The sequence below is a fragment of the Alligator sinensis genome, unplaced genomic scaffold, assembly GCF_000455745.1.
Source record: "Alligator sinensis unplaced genomic scaffold, ASM45574v1 scaffold125_1, whole genome shotgun sequence".
Classification (NCBI taxonomy): domain Eukaryota; kingdom Metazoa; phylum Chordata; order Crocodylia; family Alligatoridae; genus Alligator; species Alligator sinensis.
In genome coordinates this window covers 176934-200761 of record NW_005841893.1, presented here as the reverse complement: position 1 = coordinate 200761, position 23828 = coordinate 176934, and the positions used below count along the sequence as shown (strand labels likewise).

At 45.1% G+C, this 23828-nt stretch overlaps 1 protein-coding gene across 6 annotated transcripts in view; it reads right to left on the bottom strand.

The window, feature by feature from the left end:
* The window catches only part of ARHGAP24 (Rho GTPase activating protein 24), an 81930-nt gene that overhangs the window by 11658 nt on the left and 46444 nt on the right, over nt 1-23828 (bottom strand). For 4 of the 6 annotated variants that reach the window (XM_025197296.1, XM_025197297.1, XM_025197295.1 and 1 more), the window contains 5 exons: nt 21880-22012; nt 21386-21496; nt 20526-20599; nt 18514-18635; nt 1362-2436 (listed from right to left, as the gene is read on the bottom strand). In XM_025197296.1, coding sequence (XP_025053081.1) covers nt 1362-2436; nt 18514-18635; nt 20526-20599; nt 21386-21496; nt 21880-22012 — 1515 coding nt within the window. The remainder of the gene's footprint in view (nt 1-1361; nt 2437-18513; nt 18636-20525; nt 20600-21385; nt 21497-21879; nt 22013-23828) is intronic. The other 2 variants (XM_006018079.3, XM_006018078.3) reach the window with 1 other exon arrangement.

Genomic DNA, 23828 nt, shown 5'->3' with positions numbered 1-23828 from the left:
AGTGGACAGGGCCGTCAGGGGTCCTCCCCTCCTCCCGCCCCCCCAACCTCTTACTCACTGGCACTGGAGCCCTGGTGCTGAAACATGTAGCCTGGCTGGCCGCATGTTTCAGCACCAGGGCAAGTGCTAACCATAGAGATGCTCTGGCAGCCAATGAGCATGTGCAAGGTATGTGCACATCATTTTTTCCATCCACTTCAATTTGCCACCTTAGGCAGCCACCTGAGCTGTCCCACCAGTTACAGTGGCCCTGCCTGAAAGAGTATGCTATGGCATTTATGACAGAATGCCCTTTGGCTCAGGGCTAATTGAACTGAGCTTTTAACACAAAAAAGGTGACACAGGTCAGTTCATAAAACAGGCCACATTTCCTAACCTGACAGCTAGGTTAACCCTATAATACTAATATTTAAAAAAATGAAAAGCAGAAAAATATGGTTTTCTGCCTTGCTTGCAGCTTTTCTGATGTCCAATTACTGGAAGTATGTTAGAAATTCTACAACTGTAAGTCACTACCCTCTACCTTTTTATAAAAAGAACTTAATTTGCATCTGTCAGAATGATTAAAAGGCAGCACATTTTAATATTTCTTGTGTATAAAAGGGAATAACATTTTATGCTAATTGAATTAAACTATACGATGCATTACTATAGGACATTATTAACTGAGATCATTTAGTTGGAGGAAGACACTTAATATGAATAAAAACAGCATCTGCCAGTACTCTGACCAAATCGAATTATAAGTGCTTTCCATCCTACAATTTTAGGGCATGAAATGGTTACTAGCTGGTTTCAGAATAAAATTCTCCTCTATAGCACAATTGGCCAGTTCTCTGGAGATTTTGTTTTTACTTTATCTGCAGCGTTTAGTACAAGCCAGTGCTGAATGCAGTAGGCCAGTTAGTGCCAAAGGATTTAGCAGTTTGATTTGAATGCAAACTCCATTGTTAAGAAGCTGGCCTTCTGTGAAATTTCTATGCCTCCTGGATCTGTAGACTTAGACTGGGAATCTTATGGAAACAGATCCCCCTCATGAAGATCCTGGTATTTACTATAGTTGAACCAGCAATATGAGAACAGCAATGTTAATACTATACCAAACCAACCCATCTATATCCAGTCTTGGCAAGGGACAGGAAGTGCACAGGTACACAAACACAATTATATAAAGGAAGTACTTTGATTCCCCTCCCCACCATAGTCTGACCAAGTCTTGTGCCAATTGTTTAAATAGGTTCAGCGGAACCATCATTAGTAGTGTTTCCTACATTCTGATTTACCTGGGTGTGGGATCAAAAGACAGTTACTCCACTTCCTGATGTGTAATTAGTACGTGCAATAGGGACAAGCTTTCTTACCTCTTTATCCTCATTTCATACTCAAGCTTTTGTTTTGCTATCTCCTGCTTTAAGCTGGACACAAGGCTGTGCAGAGCACTGTGATTGTTGGTACTGTTCACTACAAACGTTTCACTATTCTCACTGCTGCTGGTAGCCTGGCTGCTGTGTCCCCCTACGCTTCTTCTGTCAACGCTTCTTTTACTTTCAAAGTCTCCTTGGTTGGAGAGGTCTTCTTGTCGTGGTCCATCTAGCACTGAGTCTTTGAAATTACCCCCATAAAAGTTGTGTTCAGGGCAGGTGGTGGTAGATGTTCGACAAGAGTTGGAGTGCTCAGGAAGGGATATTTCACAAGAGGATGTGGACCAAGTGGCGCTATCTATGCTCTGCTTATCATCGGAGTTCACAATGGAGAACTGCTGGTGGACATTGTCATAGGTGGAGAGTCTATTGTGCTGCCCAGAGTCACTCACTGACTCCTTTTGCTTGTTGTCCCTAAGAGTGACATACCCACTGGGCATCCAGGTTGCAGTCCAGCTGTTCAGAGTATTGCTGTGCCCATCTGTGCTGGAAATGCCCATGCGCACTCCTCCATCCTGCACACTGTGCATGCCCAGTTTAGTAACTGGTCCTTTTAAGAATGATGTCCTCCTGGCCTGCAGCTTACAAATTGGTAAGGTCTGGGTCTTCTCGTGGCCTTCCACAGAGCTGCTGAAGGACCCATTGGTGACTATGCCACTGCCTTTATTAAAGGCTGGATTTTTTTTTACCGTGAGAGGTGGGCTTTTTGTGACATCAAGTTTCTGAATGCTGTTTCTTGGGCTATTTGATTTGCTCCCTGGCAGAGCTATGGGAGACCCATTATTCATGCTTCCCCTCTGGGGAGACTCTGGTTTGTCCCAAGAACAGTGCCTCAGTGCTGTTTCCTTGGTGTTATTGTTCTCCTTGTTCTGCAGTTGACCAATGATTATTTTCTTCGGAATCTCATTGTTGTTGTTGCATACCTCCTGCCTTGTCTGAAGGTCTGCATCCTTGGGAAACAGCTCTTCATGTTTGCTTATCATCACTGACATTAGTTGCTGGACCAATACAGTACCTAGAAGAAGATGACAAATGCACTGCCATTAATGGGGTAATGAATCTGAAACATGAAGAAAATACCATCTTTTTGGAAGGGACACTGTAAGGTTATCTAAAACCTAATATAATGTATACATTTGTCTAACAGATACATCTATAAGCATGTATTAAACATTAATAAACCTCAGTTTCTCGTATCACCTTCTTCTGGCTCCAACCTGAGATAGCACAATACAGTCTCTCTTGCCCTCTTAATAAATGGAAAAGTCATTTGTTAAAATACCTTGCTTCCTAACTTGTCTTGGCTCAGGCCTACTGGCTGGCACCTTCAGACCAGGGCTAAGATTTCAGCCATTCCTGTTTCTGCCTATCCACCCCTTTTCACTTGCAGGCTAGCCCACCCCTTTTGCACAGGAAAGGAAAGAAGCTCCTTGCAAAGGCAGACCTCTAAAAAGGAGGAGGATGAGGAATACTTTTCATTTCAATAGTGTTAACTTCTTAGCCTAGTGGGTAGCTGCGTGAGATATTTAATTAATTTAATACAAATGCCTTGAACTCCTTGGATATAAGATTGTGAAGAGCCACTTAAGCACATCATGCTGTCATACTATGTGGAAGATGCCACCAGGAACGTATACACCACAACCTTAAACCCACACAACACTTCACTTAGCAATACACCATAATAAATTGTTACTTTCCTTTTTAAAAAACCTTTGGTTTGCACACCACATGATTTCATTTAATTTACAGAACTATCATTTGGAGCTAGTCTCAGAGCATTAATGATGAAACACTATTTTTTCAAGTAGAACCCTACTAGAGATTATTAAGAGTCTTCCTGTAATGAGGTCAGAGTGGTTATAATCATCATCCCATTTTTAAGCCCCCAGGTAGATTTTAGAGGCATGCTGTGCACTTTTAATCAATAATTTCCTACTGGCCCATATCATTTTTACACAGGTTGCATTTGAATAGTCTGAGCTTTTTCTCTTCCACATATATCTAGTAAAAAATGAGTTTGTCACAGATGCTTAGTAATCTTTTTTTCTTTGTTTTGGTAAAGTGAAAATCTGCGCTACTTTGTAAAAGCATTGCTTCTAACCATAAGAAATAGTGAAGATTAAAAAAAGAATAGACTTCCTCTCAAGAATACCTCCTTTAATTCATGGATGCATGGTATATATATTGAAGCATAATTTATTTGTAGTCTTTTTTATTGCACCTGATCTACTGAACTTGAAAGCATTTTTAACATGTCATGGGAACGATTTTCCTTGGGGATGGCATCATTGCAATCCAACTGCAGTCAACTGGAACTTTGTTACTGACTTCAATAGGAAGAGCTAGGCTAATGCTGAAAACATCAAAAAACTTCACTGGAAATACAACACCCCCCAACATAAATGTATATAGGATAGATAAAAATAATATATAATTGGTGTGTTTTCTAAAAAATTGTTGGCATGTATTTTGAATGGCTGCAATAATCATAAATGATTAAACAAGTGATTTATACAGATCTGCACAGTTAAGAATCTGTAGCATTACCTCACCATCAAGGGGGCTGTACAGGCAAGATTCTGTATTTTCTCACATATAACATGCCTTCATATATAGTATGCACCTTGATTTTGAAGAGGAGCCTGAATAAAAGGCTCTGTAGCCAGCAGGTAGCCCTGGACCTGGCATGTAGTCCCAGAACATGGCTCCAGAGCCAGCAAACAGGGTTGGACTTGGTCCATGGGGCTGGACCCAGAACTAGCATTCAGGGTCATACCTGAATGTCCTAGGTCCAACCCCACATGCTAGGTCCAGGGCTCCCTGCTTCTCCAGAGCCATGTATCAGGTCTGGCTCCATGTGCCATATCCAGCACCATGCATCATGTCCAACCTTGCTTGCTGGCTCCAGAGCCGCATGCTGGATCTGACCCAGCAAGCTGTGTGTGGGACTACATGCCAAGTCCTGGGCTCTGTGCTGGCTCTGGAACCATGTGTTGGGTCCAACTTGGCATTTGCCCCAGAGCCAGTGTGCAATCATTGGTGCACAGAGTCCGACCTGGCACATGGTTTCAGAGCTAGTGCATGGGGTTAGCTTAACGCCAGGTCCAGAGCTGTATGCCGGACACAATGCACTGGATCTGGCCACAGACCAACTATATGTACCAGCCTAATGCAGTGTGCAGTTGGAGAGGGAGCTCCCCACAGGTTTGGAAATTTAGCAGCAAGGAGGAGAGTAGTAGCTATGGCTCCTAGAGACATGGCAATTAATGTTACCATTGCTTCACCCCCTCACCCACCGTTCCTGCCAAATTTCTGAACTCTGGGGGTCCCTTTTCCTCCCATCTAATGCATACCCCAATTTTCGACAGCTGGTTTTGGGGGGAACGTGCAGGTTTTAAGGTCCAAGAAAATGGGGTAACTGCTGTCTCCTGTACTGGGCTCCTTCCAAGTGGAAGCCCCCAACAGCTGCTCCACCAAACTAGCATCCAAGGAGGTGCAGTGGGGTGTCACAACATCACCAGCAATGATGAACACCATCTCGCTTGGCACACTGTTTGGTGGACAAGACAGGTGTTCCTGGGCAACCGTGGCCAGATCCTGCCACATCTGGCTGCTGGTTGCCGAACAGGCCAAGGGACCACAGTGCAGCAACTCCACATCCTCAGTGAGATAGGTAGCCACTGAGGTCTCTGCGCCACCTGCTTGATGGTGGGGTCTGGTGCCTCTGGATCCCAACATTGAAGCCATGCCCTTGGCCCACATTGGCAGCAGCTGTAGTGGAGGAGATTGGCTTGTGGTTGGAGTGCTGGCTCGGGAAAGTGGATCCCCCTCTTCCATGTCCCTCTACCTCTGCCCTTCTGTCTCCCTGACTGTTCACCAGCACCTCTATCCAGTGATCAAGGGTTTTGCTGCTGCAGATGCTCCCTTTCACCCTTGGGTCATGCATGCTTTCCAGCACATGGAACTGGTGAAAGCGGTTTGCCCCAGCCAGGAACATCAAAACTGGTGAAAGCGGTTTGCCCCAGCCAGGAGACTCAATCCCCTGGATCATCTCCATTTCATTCTCAAGCTCCTTCACTACGGGGATCACCTGGCTAAGGAGGGCACTGCCAGTGCTGAAGCTCTCGGTGGCCTTAAGGAATGGCTTGAGGGCCACCAAGATCTAAGAGATGGTATCCCACTCTGTTTTGTTAAGGAGGCTGCTGATCCCAACCTCCCCCACCAAGGCCATCTTGTGGATGGCCTTCTGTTGCCTGACCAGCCATTCCAGCATCAGGTAAGTGGAGTTCCACTGAGTCTCCACACCCTGAGTGATTTTGTGCTATGGGGTGCTTAGCTCTGCCTGTTTGTCCTGCAGCATCTTGCCCCCTTTGATGCTCCAGTGAAAGTAGCTTGCCACCGTCCTGCATTTTGAAATGACCATGAGGTGGAACTTGTGTGCCACACAGCAGATGCCAACAAAGTTGGCATCACACACTGGCTTGACCATATTGGCCCCCATATCAATGACCAACCTGCGGGTGAGCTCGCCCTGCCCGAGCCACCCCTGCACCATGTGGTTCATGGCCACTATGGTCTCCCTTGCCATGTAGGACCCATCAATCACCTCTGATTGAAGGAGAGCCCACTGATGCCCTGGCTGAATGCACCAGTGCCGTGTGAGGGAGAGGTAAGCATGATCTCCACCCTGGCTGCTCCAGATGTCCGAGGTGAAGTGCAAAGCTACCTGCAGACCTGCCTTGTGCAGCTCCTCCCTCAAGTACTCCCTGCATGCCTCACACTGGGAGGGCACCACCATCTTGCTAAAGGTGATGCATGCGGGTACTCAGTATGATGGGGCCATGAGCACCATGATCTGTCTGAACCCTGGATGCTCAACAAAGGGGAAGAGCTGACCATCCCAAGGAAGCTCATCCCCAATGCTCTGGGTGACCTCGCTTGCCTTCATAATGCACCCCCCTTTGTCTGTGGCTTTCCCCAATGGTCCAGGGTGGCCTGCCTCTGCTTCTTGGGGATCCGGGCTTCGGAGCAAAAAGGGGACTTCTTTTTGGGCATGCTCCCACTGGTGCCAGGCTGAGGAGGAACAAGGGCAAGGGGATGCTCCCTCCTGAGATGCAGCAGCATTGCCGTGGTAGCAAAGTGTTTCACATCCTTGCCACAGCTGATCTGCTTTCAGCTCTCACATACCTGAGATCATCTGCCACCTCAAAATGATCCCACATTATACTACATACCTGCTTCTGGGTTGAGGGTAGGGATCCTGCCTTATCCAGGCAGAGGCCCAACAACAGGAGGAGCTGAGCTACCTTCCCCCACAACCTCCTCCAAAGTGTCTTCCAGAGGAGACCTGCCTCTAGGGGAACTTTGAGGGGTATGGAGCACAAACTTAGATTCTCCCTCCTTCCCCAGAATTTCCTTTGCTATGGCCCTGAGCTCCTCTGTTTCCAGATCCAGCTCCTTTGGCTCTGGAAGGTACATGCTGGGAACTGAAATTGGGGCGGAGAATGTCATGCTGCTGCTGTTTAGTAGTGTTAATGGTGGTGGTGCAGGTGCAGGCACTGCTACCATATCCTTGCTCCCACTAGCAGCAGAAGACTCATCACTGCCAGGAAAGAGAATGCATCTATGTTTGGGGCAGGAGGAACTTGCAGCTCTCCCTCTGCCCCCTCTCCTTTCCCTGACAGAAGACCTGGCACCTGCCTTTCCAGCACACTTCATAATGTTTGGTGTGCTGCAAAATGTGTGTGTGTGTGTGTGTGTGTGTGTGTGTGTGTGCGTGTGTGCGTGTGTGTGTGTGTGTAATATATGTTGTGCTTTCCTGCACATTGATGACACACTGTCAGGGAAAATACAGATTTCTTTTTGTGGGGGGAAAGAATCAAGACAGACTAACAAGAACAAATAAGAGGATTTTGGGGGAAGAATAAGTTGGAAGGAATGGATAAGGATAACAATAGGGATTGTAGGCAAGGGTAAGTAGTAAAGGATTCGATGTAACTTACAAGAAGAGAGGCTAGCTACCAAGAGACTTGGTAACAAGCCAGAGCCTTTCAGATGCTGCTGATCCAAGAGAGAGACAGCTCACAAAAGGCACAGATCACTTCAGACACAGCTTGATATGTTGTTTCTAAGTCCCTCCCCTAGAGCACTGTGATTGGAAGGGAACTCAGAGAAAGATCACAGTCACTGGCCAGCTACAGATGTCAATATCAGAGCAATCTTTCCCCATTCAACCTTTTCCATATATGGAACATCACCCCATACCCCCTCCCTCTTCTCAGTTTCTGTTTCCTGCAAGTCTTCTGAATCTCCAAATCTCTCCAAATCAATTCAGACCTTTTAATGGGTCTTCCGGTTCATTTCGAATTTGGAGATTTGGCCGCCTAATTGGGCCCAATCTCCTCTGAATTGAATCAGCTACTGAAGCTTCACACAGCCCTACACAGTAGCAGAAATAAGCAATTTCCATAGTGACCTGTCTTTAAAGACCAATACTGTTGGAAGCTATATCATATCAGGTTATTGGGAAGTGGAAATTTGTTAAATGTTGAGAAATACTTTAAGGTATAAATCAGAAAATAGTGATGCAGAAAGGATTTAGATAATTTGAAAGTTCAGCCTTAAACTTCTTTACTTTATTTTCAATACATCTGAATACTTCTAGGTAAAACATTTGGACAAAAACATGTGGAGCTTTCAAATAAAAGAAACTTATCAAAATTTAGACCAAATATAGTTACACAACTAAACTGAAATACAAAGTTAATTGTAGCATATACTATATCTAGGTCAAGAGACTATTTCACCCACTTCTAAAATGGAATAATATAAAAGGTGTCTTTACAGTGAACCATTGTTGAATATATCCTGTTGAAACTATGTGGTGATTTTAGTGAAAGGATATGGAATTGTGCAAACTAGATTTAAAAGGTAACACACACTGGACACATCTACACCATGCAATTAATGCACTTTAGCCTTACTCACAGTATTTTACTGTGCAGTAAGCTTTTCCCGGGAGCATGTCTACACATGCATTCTGTTAAAAGCAGATTTGTTCCCAATGGGAGCAGCCTGGTATAGGGCTGCTCCTGCCCTCCTCTGCCCCTCTGCAGCAGCTCCAGGCTCGCTCAGGTGCTGGCAAGGGGCATGGGCTCTGGTCCTTATATGCATGGGGCCAGAAGAGCTCTGCTGGTTGCAGCAGCAGCTGTCTCCTGGCCCCATGCACATTGGGAAGGGACCTGATGTGAACGGGGCCCAGGAGACAGCTGCCCTGGTGGCTGTGGACATTGGGGGACACAGCTGCCAGCAAATGTCCTCCTGGATGGGGCTTCCCTGCCCAGAAGGGGGTTTACCAGGAGCTGTGCCAGGCATGGGGCAGCTGCCAGTGAGCCCCTGTCAGGCAGGCCCCCCTCATTAGCAGAGGGCTGACCAGGAACTGTCCTACAAGTGGAGCATCTGCCAGCAAGCCCCCAAGCCACCCCACTTGGCAGGGGGCTCACTGGCAGCTGCCCTGCTTGAGTTCTCAGCCCCCACCAGCTGCTCCACTAAATAAGGAAAGAGACCTGGACAACCCACTCCCACTCACTTTGCACGTTCTTCCGTATTTCTCCACACAGCTAAGATAGGCACAGATGGTGCTCATCACAGTTTTCTTTAGCTACACCTCAATGTACGATTAATGAGCAATGCTTTAAAAAGACAATTTTATCAATAGGTCATGAATTGACTTAATCAAGTGAGTTTTCTTGGGTTCGGTCAAAGGTATTTTTCCTCCAAAAGTGTGGCTTCCATGCCAAACCTCATATTGCTACTGCCAGACATTCTGGCATTACAGTTTTTCAGATAGAAGGTCAGAAAAATTATGCTTTTGTTGCAGGCTTGCCAGTGGCAGCCTGGCTTGCTATCTTGAGCCAGAAGGTTCAGATTGATTGGTAGGGCATTCCCCTTCCCCATCAATCAGGAGGAGGTAGGAGAGAGGCTTGCCTTGCCCTGATCTAGGGACAAGGCAAAGAAGAGGACCTGAGGGGGAACTAATCCCTCAGGCTTTCCTATTGGTCTGCTCTCAGTTTGGAGGCTCTCAATCCGGAGGTGGAGCCTCCAGAAGTAATAAAAAGCCAGTGCGTTCAACTTTTGTCAAGGGATGACAAAGATGAGGGCTGTAGAAGAGCTGGTTGAGCTGACCAGCAGGGGTGTAGCAGTTTCCCCAGAAATGCCCTGAAGATGCCTCTGGTGGGGAGAAGCAGCAGGCAGTTGCATCCCAGCTACTGTGGAAAAAGGGCGGTGATTGTGCACAGGTCAGTGCATGGAGGGTCTGAAGGGTGGACAGGACCTCGGTGGTTGCACGAAGCAGCAAGGGTACCCATCCCTACACAAGGCAGGAGCCCTCAATACACGGATTGGTGGACAGGGCTTGTGAAGCTGAAAGGGACCCAGTGGCTGTACGAGGCAGCACGGGTCTCCAACCCTGCATGAGGCAAGAGTGACAGTGCACCAATCGTGCATGGAGGGTCTGGGAGTGGATGGCACCCCGGTAGCTGTATGAGGCAGCACAGGTCTCCAACCCTGCATGAGGTAGGAGTGGTGGTGCACAGATTGGTGCATGGAGGGTCTGGGAGCAGACAGCACCCCAGCAGCTGCATGAGGCAGTGTTGGTCTCCAACCTGGCACAAGGCAGGAGCTAAGCCCACTCAGTGCACAGAGCAGTGCACCGTGCTTGGAGAGCTGATGTGATCCTGCAGCTTCATGAGGCACTGCAGGTCTCCATTCCTGCATGAGGCAGGGACCACTTGGGTGCATAGAGTGCTGCACGATAACTGAGCAGAGCCAAAGGGGCCCAGTGGCTGCATGAGGCAGCGCAGGCCCCTGTTCCTGTATGCGGCAGAAGTTTTAGTGCACAGGGCTGGTGCACAAGGCTCAGAGGCCTAGGCTACTAGGTGGGCCTGGGTAGCTGGATGAGGCAGCTTGTGGCCTTCCTGTGGCAAGTGGCAACAGGGCAGAGGCAGACCCAGCAGAAAGAGGAACTGACGAACCAAAAACTCCACTGGAGTGGCAGTTGTGAGTTGCCACGGTAGGGGATTGCCATCCGCGGGGAGGAGAAGAGAGACGCATAGAGATTTCCACAGGGAAGGAGGGCCCACCCCATAGAATACTGGGGGGGGGGGTTGAAGGAAAGCCCCTGCAATGAGAAGGGGAACCTATGAAGTTTGGTGGGGGGGCACGTTGCCCAGAAGGGGGAGGGGGGAAAGGACCCCATGTGGGCAAATTGTGATTAACTGTGTTCCTGTGTGGTTACCTGGATTTTCCCTTTTTGCACAACTCCTTCATTTGCCACAATTACAATATCACTGTTGTTTTATATGCAACTGGATGAGATTGCCCATGGTTTCTTTATATTGTGGTGTAGTCTGTAAACTGTATTTCTGTTTGCTGTAAACCTGTTTTTTTTTAATGTAGTACCTAGAGGTGTACAGGAACTGACTTGTTTGCCTGTTGATGGTTTATCTCCTGGAGGGTTTGTTAGGGTGCCTTTTGATTATTATTTTGCTGTATTGTATTGGTTATTATGATATGTTGACTTCTATTAATGTAACCTTGCTGGCGTGCATTCTGACTATTGTTTCACCTCTATTGGGTTCCAATAGTTGAATCATTGTTTGACCTATTCCCTTGGCAGCAGCTCCAAGGGCTTGCTGTCTGCAGGTCTATTCCCTATCAAGAAAGACCCCGGAGGTTCGTGGTCTATAGCAATAAAGTGCCTTGTCTGTCATTTACAGTTTTCATTGTTTGTGTGTATGGTTAAAATGACTAACTGTCGTGGTGAATCTATATCTGTAAATAAGTTACAAGTGTGTATATATTATATCGACATGTAAAATACATTTTTAAATAGTTAAATCCTAATGGTTGATATTGGTCCCTGTTTTGCTCTGTAGAGAAGGGAGATGAGCTGCCCTAGGTTAGGCAGTCATGCTCCCACAGCATCCTCACACCCTTAGATCCTGTTAGGGTGACACTATTTGGATTTGGGGGAGTACTGGATTTGCAGCTTTTTTCTGTGTCTCAGCAAAAGCTGCTGGTCACAAGGCAGGATAATATATTAAACGTAAGTAACATTGTAAATGCTTAAGTAAGTAGTTTTCTAACAATGGGACAGTGTGTAAGATGCATGATTCCTCATGTAAGAACAAGATGCAGCCCACCAGCTATCATCAGGAGATAAAGCAGAAGCAAGACCTTGGAGATGAAGAAGGAGTCAGCAAGAAATCAGAAAGAACCATCAAATGACCAAAAGATGTGGAGATCAAAGTCTTACAAATGCACTCTTAGCAGAGAGGCAAGTAAATGAATGAAATGCATAGGCAATTACATGTTAATATAGTAAACAGAGGCAGAGCTTGAGATGGGAGGAGAAATGGGTGGAACAGAAGGTGGAGTGAATGTTAATGAGCATAAACCAAGGTGTATAAAATGTAAGAAGCACTAATATTCAGTGCGGCTCCCTGGTTTGTTGTTTTTTTGGGAGCTAGTCTGAAGCTGTCTCCGTTCTGAATAAGGCTGTTGTGAGCAATGTGTGCAAGTATCATTTGCTCCCTGCTTGCTCTGGCTAATGAGTAACGGGATCCATAAGTGATTGGATCATCATCTCCCTAGTCATTGGGCACTGCGTGTAGTCAGGGTCTAACACATCCCTTCCATTGAAGAGGGGGTACCAGCTGCGTACCACTCGGATTACACTGTTAATTGAAAAAGCAAAGTCTTTTCACCCTGGATCTGCTAAAATAACCCCAACTCCCGCACAACACGCCCACACCTAAAAAACCTTAAAAGGGAATATACGAAGGTTTGGCAACAACCAACTCTGGAAAATACAGGTTCAAAAGGCAAATATTTCAGAAAGTTTCAAGGAGTAGAAAATGAACAGATGCATTTAAATTTCAGTGTACCCCATCAATCTACTATTTGCACCTCTTTAATGATACAACCAGCTTTTGTGAAGTACACTTTGCATCCAGTCTGTCTGAGATGCTATATGAGGGTCCAACCAGAGTTGTATGTATTATTATTTCCTGCCACAAGTTTAAATGAAGGAGACAGTTTGCCTGCTTACACATGAACAAGATCGGGAGCACTTGTCTGTCTCATGGTTAAATTTTATTGCTGGAGAAGGTTAAAGTTCTGGTATAAAAACTGCTACTAAAATATGAAGGTCAGTTTCTAGGTCCAGAGTTGTTAAAATAAATACTATATTTACTCAAATCTAAGACAAGGCATCTCCCCATTCAAAATGGGGGCATCCCCTCATCTTAGATTCAAGTATGTGGTGGGGGCAGGGGAGATGTAGCTGCAGCTCCAACTTTGACACCAAGCTAAGAGTACGAGTTGGAGCCACAGCCAGTGCCTCTCTGAAGCCCCTGCTCCTCTTGCCTTTCTTTGCTCCCCATTGCTGCTTACCTTCCCCTTACTGCTCCAGCTCCTTTTAGGCCCTGCTCCAGCCAAAGACAGGGGACACAGAGCACGTGCTGCTTCTGGCCCCAGCCTAGCCACACAAAAGTGGGGGCAGCTCTGACCCTGGTACCAGGGTTGGACCTGAAGCTGCTGCCCCCACAACAGCTGCTGTGAGGCTGGGCTGGGGCTAGAGGCAGCATGTGTTCTATACTCCCTGCCCCAGCTGGCCTGGGGCTCCAACATGAGATGGAATTGCAAGGGCTGGAGTTGTATGTGGTGGCAGAGAGGGCAGGCAGCAGGGATGACCAAGTTGGGGGAAGGCAGCATGAAGTACAGCGGGGGCAGAAGGGAGGTAGGGCAAGGGAGGTGGGGGGACAGGCACTTGGGTGTACAAGTGCCAAGGGGAAAGGAGTGCATCAGGGGGTGCAGATGACAGGTGTGGACAAGCAAGGGGACAGGTAGGAGGGGTGTAAGTTGGGGCAGGGGATACAGACACCACGGGGGCAGGCACTGAGGAGGAGTAGGCAGTCAAGAGGCAAGTGGTGGGGGCAGTGATCAAGCCACTTGGCTCCCCTTCCCCGCTACGAACTGCCCCCTGCCTCTGCTTGTTCCATTGGAGCAGTGAGGGCAACATTTTTAAGACAATCTTTCAAAAATTTGATTCTAGACATGGACAATTATAACAATTATAAACATTTCCCACATCAAGTATCTCATTGTTGGGGTGAGGGGGGTCACTTTAAATTCAGAGTTGTCTTAGAGTCACATAAAAAAGGTAATGTTGACCAGTGTGTATTCCACATACAACATGCAGAACTCCTGAGGGAAATGATGGCATAAGAATGAAGAGGACACACTTAAAATGACCAGAGCAGTGCAGTTCACCTATGGTGCTAATGGCAGGGCACCTTTGGTACCTGCCACTTTAAGGTTTGAGAGGAGGCAGCAGAGCAGCCTGTAGGTGCGAGTTAGCCCTAATGAGGCAGTCACATGACTTCAGGATAGCCCTGGGATAGGAGGAGAGGGCTGAGCTGCCTCCATTTAAGATCCAAGCTCTCAGGACTGGGGCAGCAGTCTGTTGCTGCAGCTGAAGGAATAATACCTGGCTGAGCTGCTCTTCACCCTGCTGGGGAAGCATGGCCTGGTGGGGCTACTTGGGGTGGGGGAGCTCCCCAGAAATGCCAGGCCAGTTGCCTCCCTAGTCAAAGGCAGGGAGGGGTGCATTATAACCACAGCCCCCACAGTCTGGTGAGTAACCCCATATTAGGGACAGGCACAGGGCCCAGGCACACCTAAAGAGAGGCGACTGAGCACCATGGGGTGCAAGACCCTGGAGGCCCCAGTGAGAGGGGGGCAAGAGAGTCAGCCCCAGAGAGGAGGCAGAGGATGTGTGGTGGCCTGCATAGAGTAGGGAAAATGTCAGGTTTACAGTTGACCAAAATGTATAGATAACTCAAGAAACAGGGAGGAAGGAGGACCCAGGCAACTATAGGTCAGTTAGCCTTACCTCGATCCTGGGTAAGCTTTTTGAGAGAATTATGCTGGCGCATGTCCATGAGGGGCCAGCAGGGAAGATTATGCTTAGGGGCAACCAGCACGGTTTCATTAGAGGCAGGTCCTGTCAGATCAACCTGGTGGCCTTCTATGACCAGGTCACAAAATCCTTAGACACAGGGGTAGCAGTGGATGTAGTCTTTTTGGACTTTAGGAAGGCCTTTGACACTGTCTCTCATGCCAGTCTCATTAAAAAACTAAGGGACTGTGGCGTCAACCCCTACACAGTCAAATGGGTCACTAACTGGCTGGAAGGCCACACCCAGAGAGTGGTAGTGGACGGGTCTTATTCGACCTGAAGGGATGTGGGCAGTGGGGTTCCACAGGGCTCAGTCCTTGGGCCCGCACTATTCAACATCTTCATCAGCGACTTGGACAAGGGGGTAAAAAGCACCCTGTTCAAATTCACAGATGACACTAAGTTGTGGGGGGAAGTGGGCATGCTAGAAGGGAGGAATAGGCTGCAATCAGACCTAGACAGGTTACAGGGGTGGGCAGATGAGAACAGGATGGGTTTCAACACTGACAAGTGCAAGGTACTGCACCTGGGGAGGAGGAACCAGCAGCAAACCTCCAGGCTGGGGAACTCCCTTCTTGTCAGTGCAGAAGCAGAAAAGGATCTTGGAGTCATTATTGATGCCAAATTGACCATGGGCCGACAGTGTGGGTACGCGGTCAGGAAGGACAACCACACCTTGTCATGCATCCACAGATGCATCTCAAGCAGGTCCAAGGTGATCCTCCCCTTCTATGAGACACTGGTCAGGCTGCAGTTGGAGTACTGCGTCCAGTTCTGGGTGCTGCACTTCAGGAGGGATGTAGACAACATGGAAAGGGTCTAGAGGAGGACCACTCGCATGGTCAGGGGACAGCAGGGCAGACCTACGAAGAGAGGCTAAGGGACCTGCACCTGTTCAGCCTCCACAAGAGAAGGCTGAGGGGGGAATCTAGTGGCCGTTTACAAACTAGTCCGAGGGGACCAGCAGGCATTGGGGGAGTTCCTGTTCCCCCGAGCACTACCAGGAGTGACTAGGAATAACGGCTCAAGCTGGCAGAGGGTAGATTCAGACTAGACATCAGGAGGTGCTACTTCACTGTCAGGGCAGCTAGGATCTGGAACCAACTTCCAAGAGAATTTGTGCTGGCTCCTACCCTGGGGGTCTTTAAGAGGAGGCTGGATGAACACCTTGCTGGCGTCGTTCGACTGTAGTACTCTTTCCTGCCCTGGCAGGGGGTTGGATTTGATGATGACCCCAGCTGACTTCCTGCCCTTTGGGCGGGGGGCTGGACTCCATGATCTTCCGAGGTCCCTTCCAGCCCTGATGTCTATGATGTCTATGAACCCCCCCTGCTCAAGGCAGGACCATCCCCAACTAGAACATCCCAGCCAGGGCTTTGTCTAACTGGGTCTTAAAAACCTCCAAGGATTGAAATTCCACAGCCTTTCTAGGTAGCCTTTTCCAGCGCTTTACTACCTTCCTCATAAGAGAGTTTTTCCTAATATCTAACCTAAACTTCCCTTGGTGCAACTTGAGACCACTGCTCCATGTTATGTCATCTGCTACCACTGAGAACAGTCTAGCTCCATCCTCTTTAGAACCTCCCTTTGAGTAATTTAAGGCTGCTATTAAATCCCCCCCTCAATCTTCTCTTCTCCAGATTAAATAAACCCAGTTCACTTACAGCCTCTACTCATATGTCCCAGACACCTAACCATTTTTGTTACCCTCCACTAAACTCTCTCCGATTTGTCCACATACTGTCTGTAGTGGGGGACCCAAAATTGGACACAGTACTCCAGATGTGTCCCCCACCAGTACTGAATAGAGTGAAATAATCACTTCCCTCCATTGGCTAGCAACATTCCTACAAATGCAGTCCAGTACACTGTTAGCCTTCTTGGCAACAAAGGCACACTGGATCATGTTGAGTTGTAACCCCCAGGTCCTTTTCTGCAGAGCTGCTGCTTAGCCTGTCAATCCCTAACCTGTACCGTGCATGGGATTGTTCTGTCCTACTTGCAGTCACACAGACATATTGAGGGTCACTTGTCTATGCCTACACAGTGACAGCCACTGGAGCATATAAACTAGGGGTCTGCTCTCAATAAAGACCTGAAGTAGCAGGCACTTGGCGCACAATTTTTAAACCAAATTTAAACCGATCATTATTCTCTGTGCTTCATTTCACACATCACTGTGAAGAAAAGAACTGAGATGTGGACTGAAATGAAGACAATTCTTTAAAAGGTTCTGCCTTGACCCTCAACCCTTGGTTCTGAATGAATGCCTTGATATGCCTTTCTTATGTGAATTGGAAATGCTGGATTCAAGATTATTTTCAACTGTTTGGGCTGCTGTATCAGAGATTAAAGGCTTCAGAATAGCCACATCCACGCAGCAGATTTGCTGTGCCTCATGCCTACTACCCTGCTCTGAGTAGGCTGCCTCTTAAACTGGATGTCACATCCACAGAGCACTGCAAAAGGGCTAATATGTTTATCAGTGTTTGACTTGGCAGTGTCACAGTGGTGCCAATTAGCTTGCTCAAAGGCCCACACAGAAGTGCTATATGGTGCCCAGTTTAGTTCAGTTTATCTGAAGAAGCACAGCAAGCATGGGGGCACTGCTGCTGAGGATGGCAAGGCTAATATATCTACACAGCCAAGGTGCCACTGGTTTTGGGAAACATTCATGTTTAAGCTATGGAGGAAATTTTTTTAACAAGCACAAAACCAAGCCAAAGGAAAACTCCTTAAAACAAAACCATCTTTTCTTTCCTCATAATATTCTTGCCTTTTGGGGAACATGTGTTGTAGGACCTTTGTATTTTACAGCTGATTTCTAAGTGAAGAGCATGCAGTTTCCCCAGAACAGAAACAGAGGAGGGCAGATTTTGACAAGGAGCCAAAAAGAACAATGAGGAGAAGAAGAAATTTAAACCTAGGATAAATATTCTTAAGATTCCAGTTTTGCTTGTGATGACATTTTTATTTCATTCACAGCAAACAGCTATTGTCTGAATCCTGCATCCTTTCAAATATTTAAGTACTACTGCCTTCTTTGGAAGCTGTGTACATAAAAGATCTATGAGACCAGGTCTTACAGTTCGTTGTGGAAGTAGACAGTTTTTTTTCCCAGACAACTCTAGACACCCTGGTCAAAACACTTGGATTTATGCATGGATATTTATCACAAATGAAACAGATTGTTTTGTTCAAGGCTAGTTGTTCCCTGTCTGAAGTGTAGCATAAGTTGTGAAGGACAGGACAGATTAGACAGACACTTGACTGGGATAGTTTAGTTGAATCGATTGTGCCTTGAGTGCTGTACTACTCATGAGGTCCCTTCCAGCCCTACTTTCCCAGAGTCCTGTGATCCTATGCAAAGACTGACCTAACCAAATATCAAGAGCTTAAAATACATGAGAACTGGCTAAAATGTATGAGCTGGATTTTCAGTTATTTTAATCCTTCCCTTCCCCCAGCTTCAATAAAGAGTTGTAGTACTGATATTTTGATTCAGACATAAGTTAACTAAGACTGGCATCTTTGGGTGCTACTGTAATTTAAATATTAATAAGATGACAGGTGTTCTAGCAGGGTTGTTTATACTCTGCTGTGAAGGCAACAGTATAAAATGGCATTGTCATGTTACAACTTTCTGTCTGTGACACCTCACTGCTGTGGATGAATTCAAAAGGTACAGGCAATTGGAACATAGTGTTGTAGTTGCATAAAAAGGAGAAAAATCCAGCAACTCCCTTGTGTCTCTCTCAATTTTACAGGAACATAAAGCAGTAAGTATATTTTGGTCACTAAAATCTGCAGATTCAACTCCAGTTCCAGTAGGAGCAGATCTTGGAGGAAGAAGGTGCCGTTTTTAGAGTCACTTTTCAGAGTAAAGCCATGTATTACATTAAGCTGCCTTTGATGAAGTGTCTGAAGCACCACAGTGGAAATTTCACTCTCCTGTACAGAAGCAAATTTTGCATCGCACTTAGTGAAAGTAAATCTCTGTCTATACATTAACAAGCAAAAGTTCTTTCTTTCCCACTTGGAGCGTTGATCCCCTTTCCTTTAACTTACCCTCCATGATGGTCAGAGGATTTTCTACTTTTGGGCGCAGGATGTTGGGACCAAAGACAGTTGCTAGATTTTGCACACTCATTTTGTTTACACCAGAATACGATTGGACTTCATCCAGGAATCTGTTAGAAGTAGAAAAAAGGCAGCCTTGAGGTAAAGAAAAGTGAATCAGTGCCTTACACCAGCATTTTTGCAAGGAATTTCCTGGGAAACTAAGAACTTGGTATGAAAGATGTTCTGTAGTGAGTCCAGAAATTTTTCTGCACTGGAGCTTCCTGCCAGTACACATGTAATGCTGTGTGTGTCATGAAGGTGAAGGTGAGGGTCTTATCTGTAGAAAGTTACTATGTTCCATCATGCATGGCTTATGGTGAGAATTTCTACACTGAGTCTTTGCTGTGCCTGGGAACCGTGCCATGTATGCTCCACCCAGTCATCCATACTCCATCCATGGGACCCAACTCGTGAAAATAAGGCAATGTAGTTGCCTTGGAAAGCTTCTACTCTTAGGCTTTCTGTCTGGTACACACACAAAGCTGCTCTAAAGTAGCTAAAATGCCTCATTTCTGGGATTTGGTGCATACAGTGGGAGTGAATGAGCAAGGCATGATTCAAGGAAGTGCCTTCAGGCCCAGCATGCAGGCATTGTAGACCAGGGCTGTGACACACAACTCCTTGGAGCTTACACAGATAAGATCCTGTCCTTCATGTCTTGAAAGACTTTTAGGGAAGAGAAGAAAGGATCTTGGATGAGACGTCTGAAGCAAAGAAATGGAAGGATCTTCAATACCTTAGTGCAAGAGGGCATGTTGATCCTTTAACTAGGAGCATCACTGTCCTGTAACTTTGCATTTCTAAACCATGGCATTCTGGGGGGTTGTAGTTCATAGAGAGAATGCAAGATTGGGGGAGAGATACTGAAAAACATGCTCTAATAGGCTTCCAGTTCTCCAGTTAATTGGTACCTGTCATGGGACTCATCAACAATGGGAATTATTTTGCATGTGTCCTCCCTATATAGTTTTTAAATTTTCTGATATTATATGCTAAGTTTTAAAGCCTAAGTAATAACTACATTTTTGATAGCTCCTAACAAAACAAGCTCTTAACCAAAAAAAATGGATACATGTAATAAACTCCATCAAAACTATATTTGATGAAAAGCTATATTTTATCTCAAGGTTCCCATTCACAAGTGTATATCAATTAACTGTATGCCATTAGAAATTGATAGTAACCAAAAAACAAACAGCTTTACCATTAAAATTAATTGTTTGGGGTGAGAAAGACATTTATGATAAAATATTGTTCTAATAGTATCCTGTGCCAGAAGTCTTTATACTATATTATAATATATTATATTCTCTTTTTCTCATTAAGTAAGGAAAAGAGGGAAGTTTAAATGTCATGATGCATTTCAATTTTTATGCTTATTTGACTGATATTTTTCTCATTTAAGGCTAAGCAAAGTACAGTGAGCTAGTATTAATTCTGTCCTATTTGGAAAGATTAATATGATAATGTTTGGTTTGATTCAATTAACATCAGAAAATCCACTAGATGAAAAATTAACTTTTGACACAGAGGAGATGAACAGTTGCAGTTCAAAGGTTTTAAGAGCCAGTGAAACAATAAGAGAACATGGAGAAGAAGCACTGAGTAGTGATAGCTCCAGGAATTTTCCAAATGTAGCAGGTAATTAAGAGCTGTAAATACAGCCTTGATTTTCCTTTAATATGCAGCTAAGAGTTGACACTCCTTTACCCAATTACATCTCTTTGCCTTTGTTGTTAGCTCTGGGCTGTTAATTAATTCCACTTATAGTTGTGCAACTTCAGAATAAGTTAGTAATAGTTTAGTAAGCAAAACTGTAATTGCATTAATGTAAATTTACCAACACTGTGACTTTCTTTATCAAACTTTTTCCTTTGATGCATTCACACAGAGACACAAGTATATCTGGCATGTCAGAGAAATAAACATGTTGAGGACATTCCTGCAAATGCACTTACCTACAGATGTACTTCAGCAAATTGAAATTAACAGGTGGAAGACTCTGTACTTGCTTCACTAATTCCTTCAGCCCCTGTGTAAATAAAAAGAAAGAACTCAAAAGGCTCTCAGTATTTAGCATTCAACAAAATCAATCTTAATCATTACAATATTAAGAACATAGTTGAGTCTGGTCTGTAGTATTAATAAAATAGAATACGCTAAAAAAATGAAGTAGGACAACTACTCATATCAGCACCAGATAAATTATGCTTACTTGCCTACAGAAGCTGTTTTGTGTGGGCAAAGCAATCTTTGGGCTGCCTAACAAGGAATATACCAGAGCTGGCTAAGAAAACCACTTTGTTGCCCAATGAAAATTTTCAGGGTTTCAAAAATGTTCTAGTAATTAGTTTCATATTGGACAAAACTAAGATCCATCTCCCCCGGCTTCTTACTTCAAAAGAGAGAGAGAGAGAGAGAGAGGGATGCTCACTCATTCTGTGTCACCTGAAACAGATGGTCAACATTCAAGCTCAGGCTCTTCTAAAGTCTAATAAAGAACTTAAACCTGGGTCTTCCACATCCCCAGTGAGAGCTGTAACCACTGGATTATTGGCTATCAGAGGTTTTTCTCTCAGACAACAACAAAAAAAAATCTGTCTTGGAAAGTTGAAAAGTTTCCATTTTGGCAAATTGGCATATTCATATTAAAAAAAAAAAAATCCCTGAAAAATCCCAGATGGCTGTAGTCTATACCAGCATCAGACAAGCAAATGATTATTTCTGTCTGTGCCCTCAGTGGATTGAGAAGAACCATAACATCATGAATTTGGCCTCTGTGCCCATAGGAAATAGACCCTAGATAAGGTCCTACTACCAGTGCATTTTGGTTCAGCCGAGCCTTTGGCATTGTTCCAGGTTGTTTGATTTCAGTGTAATTCAGGATGGAAACATGATCATGATACCATAAATAGTTGTTGGCTGGGTGCTAGAAAAAGGAAGTGAGAAGATAAACAGCTATTTAGATGAATACTAACATTACTTGTAACTTGCGCAGCAGGAGAATCCAACATAACAGGCTGAAAAAAATTAGTTGAATGCTCTAACAATCAGGCAGCTGAGACAGTATTAACACAGGATAAAAATTGTCCACAACTCTTTTAAATCAAGGAAGATGGACTTTCCCAGCCTTCTGGCAGCAATAGATAAATGGCTCAGGAGACAGGTAATCTCTTAGTTAGGAAAGGTCCAAGCCATTATTAAGTCTTACTAATTTAGAGGCTGGGGAATAGAAAGGACTAACTCTGGCTCTCTTCTCTTATTACAAAACCCCAACCTTTTCATTAATTACAGACCAGGCAGCCAACTCACCATTTCCTCCTCCTTGCTGAGCAGCTTGGCACAGGAAAGAAAATCCTCATGTTTTGCATAGGGAATAACTGGTTCTGGGAGTTCTCTTAGATACAGCTTGAGCAGTGATGCCACTGTGTGCACATCTGTATTGCTGGCAGGAGGGAAGGTAAAAGATTACTGTTGGGGATATGTGGGATGCTGTATAATTGGAGGCCTACAGTTTGCTGTTTTACAAAACTTAGGCTGCTGGATGATGTTCAGGTAAAGGTGTGATAGGATCTGATGTGTGATCCACACAATTGTGCCTTCTGCCATGCCACATGTGTACATGGAATCCAGCATCAGATTCAATCACATCTTATTGTTTGTGCAGGGGGAGCTCCCTGCTCAACACATGGGGCTGCTCTCCCCACTCAGCTGCAAGCAACATCAACTGTGGTTTCCCAGCCATGGAAGCACATGGTGCACCTATATGGCAGAAGCCTCACCAAGCTCCCAGCCTCAAAAGAGCACCTGGCCACACATTCAATTAATGGCATGATAGGAACAAGCCACAAATTAATTTAACTTTTTCTGTGGAATAACTTTGTAGTTTACTCCTCATTTTATCATGCCATTCATTGATTGAACGTGTGGCCCCATCACAACTTTAGGTGCAATTAATTGGTTTAGTCTATCTTGGGCTGCTTTGTCCTACAAATGACTTATAAGAGCTGTTTTTGTAGGTATACTTGCAACTGATTATTTATTATTATTAAGCCATTATAAATAGAGCTCAATTCCCAGGAAACTTGTGTCTGTTGTTCTGAACACAGCTTGACTGAACAATACATATCAGCTCTCCTATGGAATGGCAAGCAGGCAGAACAGTTCAGCAAGAGGGACTTTTCTCAAAACAAGCCTTGAACTGGCTCCGGTTATCGACACCTGCCTCCAGCCTATTTGAATTCTACAGTCTCAGTTCCTTCTATGGTATTGTGTAAACATGTTCTGTACAAAACTATTTATTCCACACATACATAATCAAAGCTCCCTCTTATCTGAATTACTGTTTAATCCCCATGCATGTAACACTTTCCCATTTGCTCTCCAGAATAATTAATAGTGAGAGGAGTTTTAGTGCTAGTTTAACACAAACTCTCACAGTCTTACCCAACATCAGATTGTAGTCTGATGGAACAGCTATAACAGCATAAACTGTTACAGTGTAACTGTTATTTCTGCATGTTTCTATAAATCATGCGCATGCAGCAAAGCCATTGCCACCTTACACCTATTTCATTCAGGGTGAAAATTACAGTATTTAGCTCACTCGTATTACTGCAAGAGCATGAAGACACAAGAATACCACAGTAACAGCTGATGTGCATTCCTACACAACAATTCCTCTCCCTTCCTTTTTGAAGTAGCTGAATGTTGGATCTCTTCAAAGCCCTAGACTTTGTACCTCCTCAGTCAATGGAGCTGACTTAAGCCATTACATCTCAGGTGAGTGACCTAGCCAGTACCAGTGGGCTATTCATTCTCCTGGGGTGGATTTTGGTCTCTCTCTCAAAAAAAAAAATTCTACCCTTTACACATCAGCTTTAAAGTTATGCACTGATTCTCAAGCAGTCTAACAGAATCAGAACTCTTAACATGCACCAAGGGCCAGAAGTAGGAAGAATAACAAGATAATTATTAGGAAGGTGGACATGTATGCTACAGGGACACACTCCCTATTTTACCTGACACATTCTTAGATCTTCTTGCTCAGGGGTGTATCAATTTAGAAGCAATTACACATCAGTAAGTTATTAGTTAAAAGTGAGTCCAAATGATACTTGCTAGTGACAAACCAATGAACTGTAAGCAAGTCTGACACATATATATATATATATTTACAGAATCTCTGTTTGAACCCTCACTTGGACATGCTTAACTCATATGAAAAAGAGGAGGTGTACATGAGATTTAGGTCCAAGATA